This window comes from Papio anubis, unplaced genomic scaffold, assembly GCF_008728515.1.
Source record: "Papio anubis isolate 15944 unplaced genomic scaffold, Panubis1.0 scaffold750, whole genome shotgun sequence".
Classification (NCBI taxonomy): Eukaryota; Metazoa; Chordata; class Mammalia; order Primates; family Cercopithecidae; genus Papio; species Papio anubis.
The window spans coordinates 2,112-15,029 of NW_022167724.1; the positions used below are offsets into that span (position 1 = coordinate 2,112).

General features: G+C 44.9%; 2 gene segments (V, D, J or C); both read right to left on the reverse strand.

The window, feature by feature from the left end:
- Positions 1 to 1,776: 1,776 nt before the first annotated feature.
- On the reverse strand, positions 1,777 to 3,100 carry LOC108584809. The segment is given in 2 exon segments: positions 1,777 to 2,222; positions 2,339 to 3,100. Coding segments are annotated over 2 exon segments (675 nt in total).
- A 5,609-nt stretch (positions 3,101 to 8,709) lies between these two features.
- Positions 8,710 to 9,964, reverse strand: LOC101003949. The segment is given in 2 exon segments: positions 8,710 to 9,140; positions 9,630 to 9,964. Coding segments are annotated over 2 exon segments (639 nt in total).
- Between the last annotated feature and the right edge of the window lie 2,954 nt (positions 9,965 to 12,918).

Below are 12,918 nucleotides of genomic sequence, written 5' to 3' on the forward strand. Positions count from 1 at the left end.
TTCTCAACAGGTTACATATAGGATCGATCTCTAACCTGCTACAGTTGGAGATATTCTATTCACTAGATAAAAACCTAAAATTGCCTTATTTTAAACACTAGTATCATTACCATTAAAATTGTTTCAATTGGCATCTACTTCAGCAAGAAAATACTTTGGCCCTTCTACAAAGAAGTAGAACAAATGCGAACAAATAAAATCATATGGTATGTTTGGTTCCCAATAAGTAAACCAAATTGCAAGGGAAATAAAAATAAAGCAATAGAATTTAAACTGAAAACTTGAAAAATGGTGAAAGTGAAAGGTTTAATTGTCCTGAGGATAAAAGCTAACATAAGCATTTCCCACAACAAGCGGTGGTGACAAGAGAGCTCAAGTCATCTGAATTAGGGATGGACCTAAGAAGGAAAATGATCTCAGGACCGTGTGAATTGCAAGAAGAGCGAAAAGTGGAATGGTAAACATGAAGAGAAGCCAAGTAAACATATTTATATAAAATAGAAGTAGTATATGTGATTGAAGATAAGAGGACATAACTGACTCCTAGACAGCTGGGATTTAGGACACAGAGTACTAACAAGGAGCCCCAAGAACCTGTGTAAGAAATTTTTTTTTATTTTTTATTTTTCTTTGTGGGCCAGATTCTAAGTTGTGCATGCAGAGGGTGGCACTCCTGAAGGCCCAGCAGGGAACAAACTCTGGAAGGCTGGGAAGACATGGGTGGTAGGGGATGTCAGAAGACATCAGGGCCAGAAGGATTTCCTGACATCTGACCCAAAGTGAGAGTGATGAGTCATGGCGGGAAACACCGTGATTCCCACTAAGACCCCGGGAAAGGCATGCACTAGCAAAGCTGACCACTTTGCTGCCTCCTCAAAAGGGAGGGCTGAAGTAGACCCTTGAAATAGTCATATATATTCAACCCTCCCAGAATAAAACCCAATATTATTTCCAAGAAATAACATAATCCAGAGCCTCAAGCCTATGTTGTCCACAATGTCACATACATAAACTCTTTCTAATCTTTCATGTAGGATATTTATAGGAAGTCTCCTAATTCCCTTCATGCCACCTAAAATCTATATCTCCTCTTTCTGATCCATGCTACTACTCAGTGTTCTTGTACCAAAATATCAGTTTTCTGGCTTACATGTTGTTTACACTTGGAGTAGGACCAATGGCTCACCACTACCTAGGAGATTTCCAGGCCAAAGTCCTTTCTGTACCCCCAATATCCTCAGTCATTCGACTATTGCTCACTTCCTTGGAGGAGAGTCTGCACCATGAATCTCATCAGAATTGTGAGCGACTTGCTGGTCACCCTTCTGAAAAGAAGGAACTCCCACAATGCACGAGGCTGCCTCCACTGGCTTCTCCTCAACACTTTCCAGTTTATCTATTGCCATGGAATTTCATGCCTCTCCAAATATTTTTCTGTTAAATAAAGTACTTACTGATCAATGAATTGTTCTCTTTGATCTTAGAAATATTTCTCTCCTCCTCCTTTTTATGCTTGTGCTCATCAACCATTTTTAGCAATCATATTTTTTTCATAATGTTATATAAAATATGGACACATGTGAGCAGCACAGAAAGACAAGAAATAGCTTCCTCCACCAGTTCAGATCTTCAGAAAGGTACGGGGACAGGCTCCCTGTTTTGCTCTTGTGGAGCCCTAATACTTCAGTGGCTTTGTTGTGAAGCCCTGCTCTAGCTGAGAAACGATTCTGTGAGACTCTCGTCTGCGTAAAATGGAGGATTTCTCTACTGGGTTCACTAGCCGGCTCTACTGGCGAGACTGAACCCATCAGAGGCCATCAGACAGTGGAGACTGGAGCCTTGGGTGCAGGTGCACACACTGGCCCACAGCTTCCTGGCTGAGCTGGGAGGTTTGTGCACAGGAATGCGGTGACTCTGCAGGGCTGTGGCTTGGCTGCTGGCACAGAAATATACAGCAGAGTCACCAAGCTCCAGGGACTTGATGTGAAGATTTAAATGAGCTTTGTCTGGAGAGTCAGGTGAGATGCGATTTGGAACTGTTTCATTTATAATGAGCTCCTTGTTATTGTAGCTAAACATTATCTTCAGCAATTTCTTAGAGTCCTGCTTATACCAATACATAGCATCATGGCCCAGATTTTGTTCACATTTAAGGGACTCCTTTTTTCCTGTCTGTGTGACCAGGTATTTTGGAGTCTGGGAAACAGCTGTGTCCAAGGAACCTGCAAAGGAAAGATGCAGAATTCAGGCAAATCCCAGGAGGTAGCCTGCTGTTGTTGTCATGGTGAAAAGGCTTAGGGACTCCAATAGGATCATGTCACCTGGGCCCAGGACTCACCTGCTTGGAGGAGGCAGAGGGCCACACAGCAGAGGAGCCTGCAGCCCATGGCAGAGTCAGGCAGACCAGGCAAAGCCTGGGGCAGGATTCTGGTGTGCAGTGGTGAGAAGTCTAGGCTGTGCTTTCCACTGCCGCTGAGAGGGGCTGCGCCAGTGAGGTCACAGCCTGTAATCATTTCCCCATTCCCAGGCTCTCCTCTAGCATGGCTCCTGCTTTTCACACCCTTCATTTGCTGCTTTAAAGGATTTTTTGGAACTTCTGGGAAAAGTTGAGAGGGTTGAATTGTGGCCTCCAGGATGTGTCTCTGACAGTCATTCCTTTGCCATCAGCCCCCTCCCTCCTCACTTCTTACCCCGGATTGACCATCTCCTCCCTTCCTCTCCCTTTCAGGCCTTTCCCCAAGAGTCAGGCTGGTGTTCCTCTCTGGATCCTTTGCTTCCCCTTCACAATAAAGCAGAACATTGTTTTGCTCTCTTGAATCTTTGTTCACTTGAAGTTCTGATTAATGGTCAGCAGTCCCCCTGATTCAGAAGAGACTGGCCTGAGATTTCACCTGAGTACCAGCTACAGCCACCTAACCCACATGACTGTGATGCTAGTTCAGAGAAAACCCTGTTGAAGGGCCATTGTTGGGAGTGAACTGAGCCCTGCTCCCTCTGATGTTCTTATCTGTCCAAGGGGTAGATCTATGAGGAAACAGGAGGCTGTTGGACAACATGCAGACACCATGTGCTGGGAAAGAATGGCGATGAAGGTCAACAACACGGCAGTCAGGGAAAACAAAAGTAGGTGACAGTATTGCCCTTGAATTGTCTGCTGATAATCCTCCTTCTTGGTACAAAGTTTACAACACAAGCTTATTGCAGAGTTTCTCAATTTCAGCCTGAGTGCCATGTTGGATCAGGTGATTGTTTGTTGTGGGGGGCTGACCTGAGCAGGTAGGATGCTTAGTGGCATCCTTGGGCCCTACCCACCTGATGCCAATGTGACAACACAACATGCCTTCGTGTTTTCTGAATTATCCCCTGTTGAGGACTCCTGTCCCCTTTATTCCTGCCGATGGTACTCCTCTTTTCTGCCAGGCATCATCCACCCAGCTTCAGGGGTGTGGTCGGGCCACAGCTCCTCCTGCCGTGGTCAGCAAGGCCCAGCACTCAGACCTCAGTGCCTCCGTCAGTGGCCCCAGGGCAGCAACCTCTAGGAGGAAAACCAGGGACCAGCACTGCTAGAAAGGCATTTCTCACACACACACATATGCACACATGCACGTGCGTGCACGCACACATGCACGTGCTTGCACACACACACAATCACACACACACACACACTAACTTTGGTAATGCTGTCATCTAATGGTGAAATCCCTCCAAAGACAGACCCTGATGGTTCATTTGTGATTTGCTAAACACACAACTAGTACTAAACAAAAGAAAAATGACCACCATCCTTCTTGGAACTTCAAGCATGCTTTATTTGTTTGCAGTCATTGAATGGCTACTTAGTGTGAATCATGAGTAAACAATATTCTCACTCTCATGATGCTTATAATCCAGTAGGAGCAAAAACACATTCACACATTATCTGTAGACTAAGAACATGAAATACAAGTTACATGGAGGCCAGCAATATAGTTACTATTTACATTTAAACACTTTTTTTAAAACATCTCATTTCTTCATCTATGAAATAGTGGGCATAAATAAATAATTTTCAACCCTCTGTCTAGCTCTAAAATTCTGTGAACACAACTAGGTACCCCCTAGATGTGAGTCTTATTCAGTACCTATCTCATTGCACCACACAGCTGACATGGGAAGCCTTTCAAAGAAGGAATGGAAGTGAGGGAAGATAGTGAAATGACAAGAGGCTACATACAATGGTGATGATAACTACATAAAGATGTAACCATTCTTAAAGAGTAAACTTTAAATAAATAAGTATCTCACTATCTTACGCAAGTGTTTTTACCAAATCACACGGATAGTCTCCGGGAGAGGCACTGGAATGAAACTGATAGAAAGACACTCGCCTCACATGAGGCAATGTTAGTTCTGGTTGTTGTTTTGTTTTGTGTTTTACAGGACACATGAAAAGCAAAAGTGTTTTATTGTCCATCAAGAATTGTTCAGCCTGGGAATAGTGGCTCACGCCTGTAATCCCAGCACTTTGGGAGGCCGAGGCGGGTGGATCACGAAGTCAGGAGATCAAGGCCATCTTGGCTAACACGGGGAAACCCCGTCTCTACGAAAAACACAAAAAAATTAGCCGGGCGTGGTGTCGAGCGCCTGTAGTCCCAGCTACTCTAGAGGCTGAGGCAGGAGAATGGCATGAACTTGGGAGGTGGAGCTTGCAGTGAGCGGAGATCGTGCCACGGCACTCCAGCCTGGGAGACAGAGCAAGACTCTGTCTCAAAAAAAAGGTCTGAGTACAAAAAGGAGCAAATGAATTGATGATGTATGTCTTCTTTTCTAACAGAGCCCACTCTGCTGCTAAAGGGGAAAAAATTTAAGAAAGGAGAGAGGATAGACGCTGGGATCCCTGGGAAGAGTCAGGCTTCCAACAAGAAAGTCAAACAGGGAAGAAAACGTAATAATTTTATCCTGGGGATAACTTAATCCACAAAAAGGCAGAGAGTTGTAGGGGCAAAGGGAACGAGGCAGGAGGCTGCAGAAGAACTAGAACATGTCGAACTGAATGATATCACAATGCATATTTTGAACATGGGTGATATTTTTGGCTGTCCAATATTTAAGCCCCGTGTTATATTTGGGCAATTCCCCCAAAGTTTGGGGGAATAATTAACACAAATTAAATGCAATGCCATGATGGATAGAGATTATTTACTAATAATGAAAAATGATTATATGTCACTTTTTTTTTTTTTTTTAACTGAGAAGAGCTCTAGATTTTTTTGTGAGGATAGGAGTTCGAAAAGTCCAGGGGGACCCTGACTCTCCAACTCGTACTTACGTTAGTCACTTTAAATATTTAATATTGAGCTTAGAAGTGTGCGTTTCGAATAGTCTGCTTTTATGACTTTACCAGATTTGAAAATGGCTCATACTACAGAAAGTTAAGAAATTTAGATTCTAGCAGGTAGACATGAGTTTCCTATCTTCAATACATGCTTTTTTTCCATTCCAAAATAAACTGCAAAATTAACCTCCACAGGACGGCTAATGGTTTTCCTGTTAAACTGTCTGGCTAGACTTTCACTTCTAGGCAGCTTGCTAGAATATATCTGGTAGAGCATAGAGATACTCTGAAGCTCCATCCTGATGAATAGCTAGAGCCCATATAAAATGTATCTTTGCCTTGCTGTATTTTTGGATTTCCAAGAAGTAAGGAAAATTTCAACTGTTTTTGAAAAAGGTAAAGCAGAGCCTGTAGTGAAAACAAAATGAAGAGCCTGTTTCAGATGTGCATCCTGGAGGTCTGTCCATGCCACCTTCTTTCCCATCTCCAACTGTTTGGCATCATCTTTTGACATCTGGCCAAGTCTAGCTTCCGTGGGTCTTGGGAGACAGGGATAGATGTTGAAGCTAGGCTTCTGGGAGGAGTCTGATGATGTTGCATTTTGATAGGGGAGCATTTGCTCAGACCCAGGAGACAGGTTTCCTATCCTTAGAAACTCTTGCTCCAAGAACTTAGAGGAACATCCAGAAGAGGAAAAAGAAAAAAATACCCTTCTAGCTCAAGTCTTTCATCATTTAGAGTCAGGGGAATGGTGCCAGGTATTCTTTGGTCTGATAAGTAGATTTCCCTTGGTAATTACTCTCTTTGCAATATCCCTCGAGGAAGCCCTGATTTGTCAGGCTCACTGCCCAGGTCTCAGGAAGTCATTTCCTGGCAGGATTGAGCTAGGGCTGGTGGCATCCAGAGCCTCTCTTATTCCTCTCAGGAACGGGTCCTCCCCGGCATCCTGTAGTAGCTCCTCTTTCCCAGCTCCCCTCTCATCCCATGCAGGGTCACATGCAACAAATCTGGCAGTCTAGGCTCTTTGCTAGAACAAAAGCACCTTGCACCCTACCTTGAGCAAATGAACAGTCTGTATTTAACCTCTCACATTTTCAGCATTAACACAGCTTCTGAATAATGGTGTTGCAAAATAAACCCGCTATTTCTTTTAACTGTCTCCCATGCGGAGAATGCTCTGTCCTTCCTCTGAGTTCCTTAATCTCAGTAGAGTCACAGCTCCTCCTTGTGGTAAAAGGTCAAACATGTCAAGGAACTGTCCCACATGGTGGATAGGCAGCAGGGATGTTGAGGTCTTAGAAATAGAGATATGCAGCCCCAGGCTGGTGGCTCTACCTGTAATCCCAGCTGCCGAGTCGAGGATGGCAGATCATGAGTAAAGGCCGGGCATCACAGCTATGGTGAAACCCGTCTCTAATAAAATATAAAAATTACCGGGTGTGAGGTGGCATCGCCTGCTTGATACAGCTAGTCTGGAGGCTGAGGCAGGAGAATCACTTGAATATGGGGAGGCAGAGAGTTTGCAGTGTGCGAGAGATGCTTTGGTATGGCCCTGGGCAACATGAGAGAGAATCCATCTCAAAAAGGAAAAAGAAAAAGAAGAAGATAAAAGCAAATCAGAGGGGTTTCGCTTTCCTTCCTTTCCAAAGAAGTCTACCTAAAATAAAAACATGCAAAATTCCTCTGTGCCTACAACAAATGTCTCTCAAGCGGCTTTCAGAGTTACAACAGACTGGAATTTTTGCAGAACAACATTCTTATCAAAAACAACTACATAAACTTAACAAAATATAAAGATAAATGTTTGAAGGCATTTGGAGCTAGTGAGGCAAAAAGAACCTAACGGACTGGGATCTCAAGGAGAAAGGAGAGATCTAACAGACCACTTTTCCCTCTAAGTCATTTGCCAATTTTATATCACTGCCTAAGTAGCTGAGGAAAAAAAGGGAAGACTGAGAGTGTAGCGGGTTTGAGGAGCATCCACCACCTTTCTGGTCCAGAGAACATTTATGTTCAGTGACTACTGAATAGGAGAGGAGCCTGTCAAAGACCCCAGGCCTTGGTGCACAAGGCAGAAGCAGGATTGGTTGAAATGAGCCTGAAGGAACTTTCACGGTGGGGAGGATGAAATGTTTACAGCTGGATCACGGTGATTGTTGCACAGCTCCACAAATTTATCAAATTCATTGGTGCACACTCACAATGGGCGTATTGTATTTTACTTTAATTAAGCTGTTACCTCCAAGACATCTGGGTTGGAACTTAAAGTGGCTAAGACCAAAGAGCAGCCACCATCACGGAGCTGGTAGCTCTGATCCAGCTCAGTCATCAGCAGCTCAATTAAGGTGATCGCACACCTGAATTCCCAGCGAAGCAAAAGTGAATCATTTGAGGGAAGCTGAAATCACTCAAAACCTCAGATTATCTCTATAGTTTTATGCAATATCCAGCATTCCAAATAAATCTACCCTAGTTGTGAGAAAACAAAATGCATGCCAGAAATAAACCAGAAAACAGAAAAAAGAAACCAGACTAAACAGATTCAGATGTTAAAGTTATCCATTTGGCTTTCAAATGTTGGATGCATTTAATATAATTCAACTAAAATGACTATTAAAATGTATAGAATTTTAGCAGACAGCTGATTAGGAAGATTGCAGTGGAAATTCAGAACTGAAATATACAAATACCACAGAACTAGAATTCTAATACTAGATATGTTTAAACCAATAGTTTGTAGAAACTCAAAGTTAATCTGGCCTGCCTCATGTTGGTTAGAGAGTGACAAATTCATTCCTACCTCTGCCTCTAGATGCCTCTTAGGCTTTTTGCGAATTCTGACCTGCACTGCCTAGCTTTATTCTGGCGATTCTCATCTTTGGTCTAGACCTCCTGTTGACCTTGATGAGTGTAAATGGTATCCTAATATTGAGCTCCATGTTTTTCTACTTTCTACAACTTATTTTGTGAGCTAGCATCATTACTTGTGTAGCACACACACGGGGTGACAGGGTCATCAGATAGTTCTGCTCTTGACCACATTCACCAGACAAGACCGATTGATATTGAGTTCCTTGGCCCAAGCCCCTTCTCCTGCAGAATTTCTGGCAATCCTCTATGTCTCTGATGCAGGAATACTGAACTCCCACTCCATAATCATCTCGCTATCCTAGGAGTTAAAATATGTTTTCCTAAAAAACTAAAACAAAAAATTCTAATAAAGATGGCAAAATGGGAATAGGGAGAAGATACAGGTTAGCGTTAAGTGTACAATTCTCACTTATTTCGAGCCCACCATCCCACTGCTGTAGTATCTGTGGCTTATTCTTCAAATCCACATCTGTTGGGCATTCCTGTTCAACATATCTTTGTTAATTTCATTTTAGGATATCTGTTTATTTTAGGTGTGGCAAGAACAAACCCAGCAGAGACTTCCTTTTCTTAGACAGGAAGTGGGTGCTGTCGGCTGGGAGGAGAGCAGATCTATGGGGTTTTAGGGCAGGCTGGAGTTGTCTTTGTAAGGCTGTGGCTTCACTGCTGGCACAGAAGTACATGGCTGAGTCCTCCAGCTTTGTGGACTTGATCTTCAGAGTGAAATTTGATCCATCAGGCCTTCCAACTGAGAATCGATCATCAAATATTTCAGACTTCTCTGAGATCTTATCATTATAGAAGTAAACCAGAAACTCGACTTTCTGCCCCAAGATTTGTCTGTACCAATAGAAGTATAAGTGATTAGGGATGGGGACACACCGCAAGATCACTTCCTGTCCCATCTGTGTGACCTGATGGCTGGGAGTCTGGGTGACTTCAGGTTCTGTGTGTCCTGTGGGAAAAGAAGAAGATTAAGAGAATGGTTTAGAACTGTCTTAGGTAAGTTCAAAGCAAGAATTTCCTAGAGTCCTAAGCATCGACCTGCTTTCAAGAGACTAAAAATTGCCCAGCATAGGAGGCGGGTATCCATGGCAGGATCACAGCAGGAATGAGGCCTCTCCTAGCTCAGGCATCTGGTCCTGTGGAGGAAAGGAGTGGCATTTTGAGCTCCCATGACCCCACAGGCAAGGTCTGGCAGAATTACTGGTGTCTGGGGCAACACCCACCATCCCTGGAGCGCCCTCTATAGGAGAGAGGAGGGATCCTTTGCGTTGGTGCAGAAACCTGACAGTGCAGGGCTCTGCTCAGGGGTCTGATGGCGTGTGCAGGACTGAGGGCCGTTAATTATTAAGAGCAGTGCTGGAAAATCTGGGGCTCAGCAAGGTAACCCTGAGTACATAGTCTGGCTCAGAAATTCCAGGAGGTCGCCTTCTCTTATTACCTGCTGTGAGCAACAACTCAGGTGCAACAGAATCCACGGTTGATAATGGATGCCGAGAAAACTTGGTATTAGGATTAAAGAGACAGAAGGAAAAACAATCAAGTTTGAAAGTTTTAAATCCTGAGTGGAAGAGAGAAGCCAACAAGAAGTTGAAACTCTGCACATGCCCCAGGGAGAGTGAACTAGAGAACAATGATGCAAACCCCATGGGGAACCACTGTCCTCAGGGTCAGGCACTGATACAGCCACCTGAGGAGGGCATTGGGTATTCTTTATTTTTAAAAAAAGAAAAGGAGCTGCCGGGTGCGGTGGTTCATGCCTGTAATCCCAGCACTTTGGGAGCCCGACGGGGGCAAATCAAGAAGTTAAGAGTTTGAGACCATCCTGGCCAACATGGTAAAACCAAGTCTCCACTAAAAATACAAAAATTAGCTGGTTGTGGTGGCGGGTGCCTGTCATTCCAGCTACCTGGGAGGCTGAGGCAGGAGAATCGCTTGAACCTGGGAGGTGGAGGTGGCAGTGAACCAAGATCACGCCACTGCACTACTCCAGCCTGGTGACAGAGTGAGACTTCATCTAAAAACAAACAAACAAACAAAAAACAAAAGAAAAGGTCTGAGCAGATTTTGAGCTGGGATGAGGGCTGAGATCCAGGGTCTAACTTGGGTGGAAAGATAAGTAAAAAAGGTTCATATTGGAAGGCAGATTGGTGTGGCCAGAGTGTTAAATGCTACACACAAGATTTCCTGAGGCACAAACGAACTGGAAGATACTTGGAACAACTTAAACTTGACAGCATCTGTCCTGCATTCAAGTTCAGGCACAGTCTCATTCAAGACAAAGTCAGGATGTGGGCTGCAGGTGTCTGGGCAATTGTCACATCCAATAAATGACAGTATTATAGTCTGAGATTTCTGCCGAGGCCCTCCAGAATGCTCAACTGAGTGTTGAGGCTCAGCTGGACATGTTGCCCCCACGGGTTCCTCACTAGACCCAGGAGGTTTGTGCATAGGGAGGCGATGACTCTCCAGGGCTGTGCCTTGGCTGCTGGTACAGAGATTCACAGCTGAGTCTTCTAGCTGCAGCATGACCACATGAAGGTGTACACAAGAGCTGTTGGCATTCAGGTGTGACACTGTGTTGGCACAGTCTCGTTTTGAATGAGTTCCTTATAGTTGTAGTGAAACATGAACTCCAGGGATTTCTTAGCTTTCTGTCGGTACCAGTACATAGAATCATGTCCCAGATGCTCACATTTCATTGTCCTTTTACTCCTCATTGCTGTGACCAGGTATTTTGGTGTCTGGGTAATTCCAGTATCTGTGGGGCCTGTGAAAATAAGAAGCCAAATTCAGACTAAGCCTAGGACAGAGTCTTCTGAGGCAGTTCCATGAAAAAACCAAAAAATCCAAGGACAGAAATGTCCCATCTGTGCCCAGGACTCACCTGAGACAATGGACCACACCACAGTGGAGGCTGCAGCCCATGGCAGGGTCACACGGGCAGAGGCGTGGGGACCCTGAGTCTCCCTGCTTGGCATTCTGGTCTTGTGGGTGTGCTTCCCTGGCCCTGAGACACGGGCTGCTTGGGAAGTCTCCGCTCCTGCTGGTGTCACTGTTAGTGTCTACAGCTCACACTTCCTCTTTCCCTTTCAAGCTTTGTGCAGGCACCTCAAGAGGTGGGTTTAGACTAGCTTGTCAGGGCAGGTGTGCACGGCAGCTTCCTCAGACAGTTGGTTTTTTCTTAGCCACTGCCCGTCCTCCCCATAATGAATAACTGGATCTCTCCTTCCTCTTTCTACTTGTGGCTCCCCTCCTCCCCATCATACAGACCCCTTCCCTTTGGGCAGATGCCTTCCCCATATCTGTCTTGGACCTAGGACGAGCGCACTCCGGCTCCCCTCTTTCATTTCAGTGAACTCCAGGAGGCCTCCTCACCAGGCTCAGCTGAGCCCTTCCCTGGGGCCAGCTGTGCTTAAGTTTAAGACCCAGTAATGTCATGCCAACTAGGGAGGAAGCACCCTTCAGTGGGTGCTGAGGGGGCGCGAGAGGAATAATCTGTGACCCCTACCCCCGGGGAGCATCTCACCTACTTAGGATGACAGACCTGAACACAGACTCGAATAACAGGAGGCCCTCCAAGCATGAGCAGAAGGACTGCAGAGATGAGGCTACGCAGGTCCAGGTGGAATGGACTTTAGTGTCTTCATGTTGTCTACACATGATCTCTCAACTAGCACAGGAGCAAACTCTGATGCCAGAGCATTTGATTCCTTCCTTAGTCCTTTCTCCTTCTCCTTCTCCTCCTTCCACTTGACTCAGAATGTCCCTGAGTCTGGCTCCTCCTGGTGGTGAAAGAGGCACATGGCCCTCTTCTCAGCCATCTGCCCACAGTCCTCCAGATACAGCACTGGGAGCATAGATACACAAAGGGATTCCACAGGGGCATACACAGAGAGAGACATTTGAAACCCCAGAGGCAGGCAGCCCCAGCTCTCCTGCCCTTACTGGTGAAACGCCTCCAACAGCCTCCATATACACACTTAAGATATCAAAATAATATGATCCCTAATATTTATGGAACACAGAACTATATGTCAGGCACTGTTTGAGGACCAGGAATAGAGCAATGAATAAAACCAACTCTCATGGGCACATGGACCATTTTAATTTGTTCAAAAAGCTTTTGTGAATAATGTTCTCATTCTCAAAGTGCTTCAGGGATTACAGGAGCTATAAGACATGTTTGACGGGAGCCGGGCACGGTGGCTCACGCCTGTAATCCTAGCACTTTGGGAGGTAGAGGTGGGTGGAATACGAGGTCATGAGTTTCAGACCAGCCTGGCCAATGTGGTGAGACCTCATCTCTACTAAAAATACAAAAAAAAATTAGCTGGTGGGGGTGGCATGCACCTGAAGTCCCAGATACTCAGGAGGCTGAGGCAGGAGAATCACTTGAACTTGGGAGGCAGAGGTTGCAGTGAGCCAAGATCGCGCCACTGCACTCCAGCCTGGGTGACAGAGCAAGATTCTGTCTCAAAAAAAACAAAACAAAACAAAACAAAAAAACACATGTTTGACATCTTTACAGATAACATCTAATTTGGAAAGTTTTACAGGGTATGCTTTAGGAAGGTTAAAGTAATTGGTGTTTAGGTGTCTAAATCATTTCATCTACCAACCTCATTTTCTCATCCTTGAAATCTGGATGTGGGGAGAGACTGAAATAATTTTCTCCAACTCTACCCAGCTCTGAAACAATGAAAGCCAAGCAGGATAGACTTCACCAG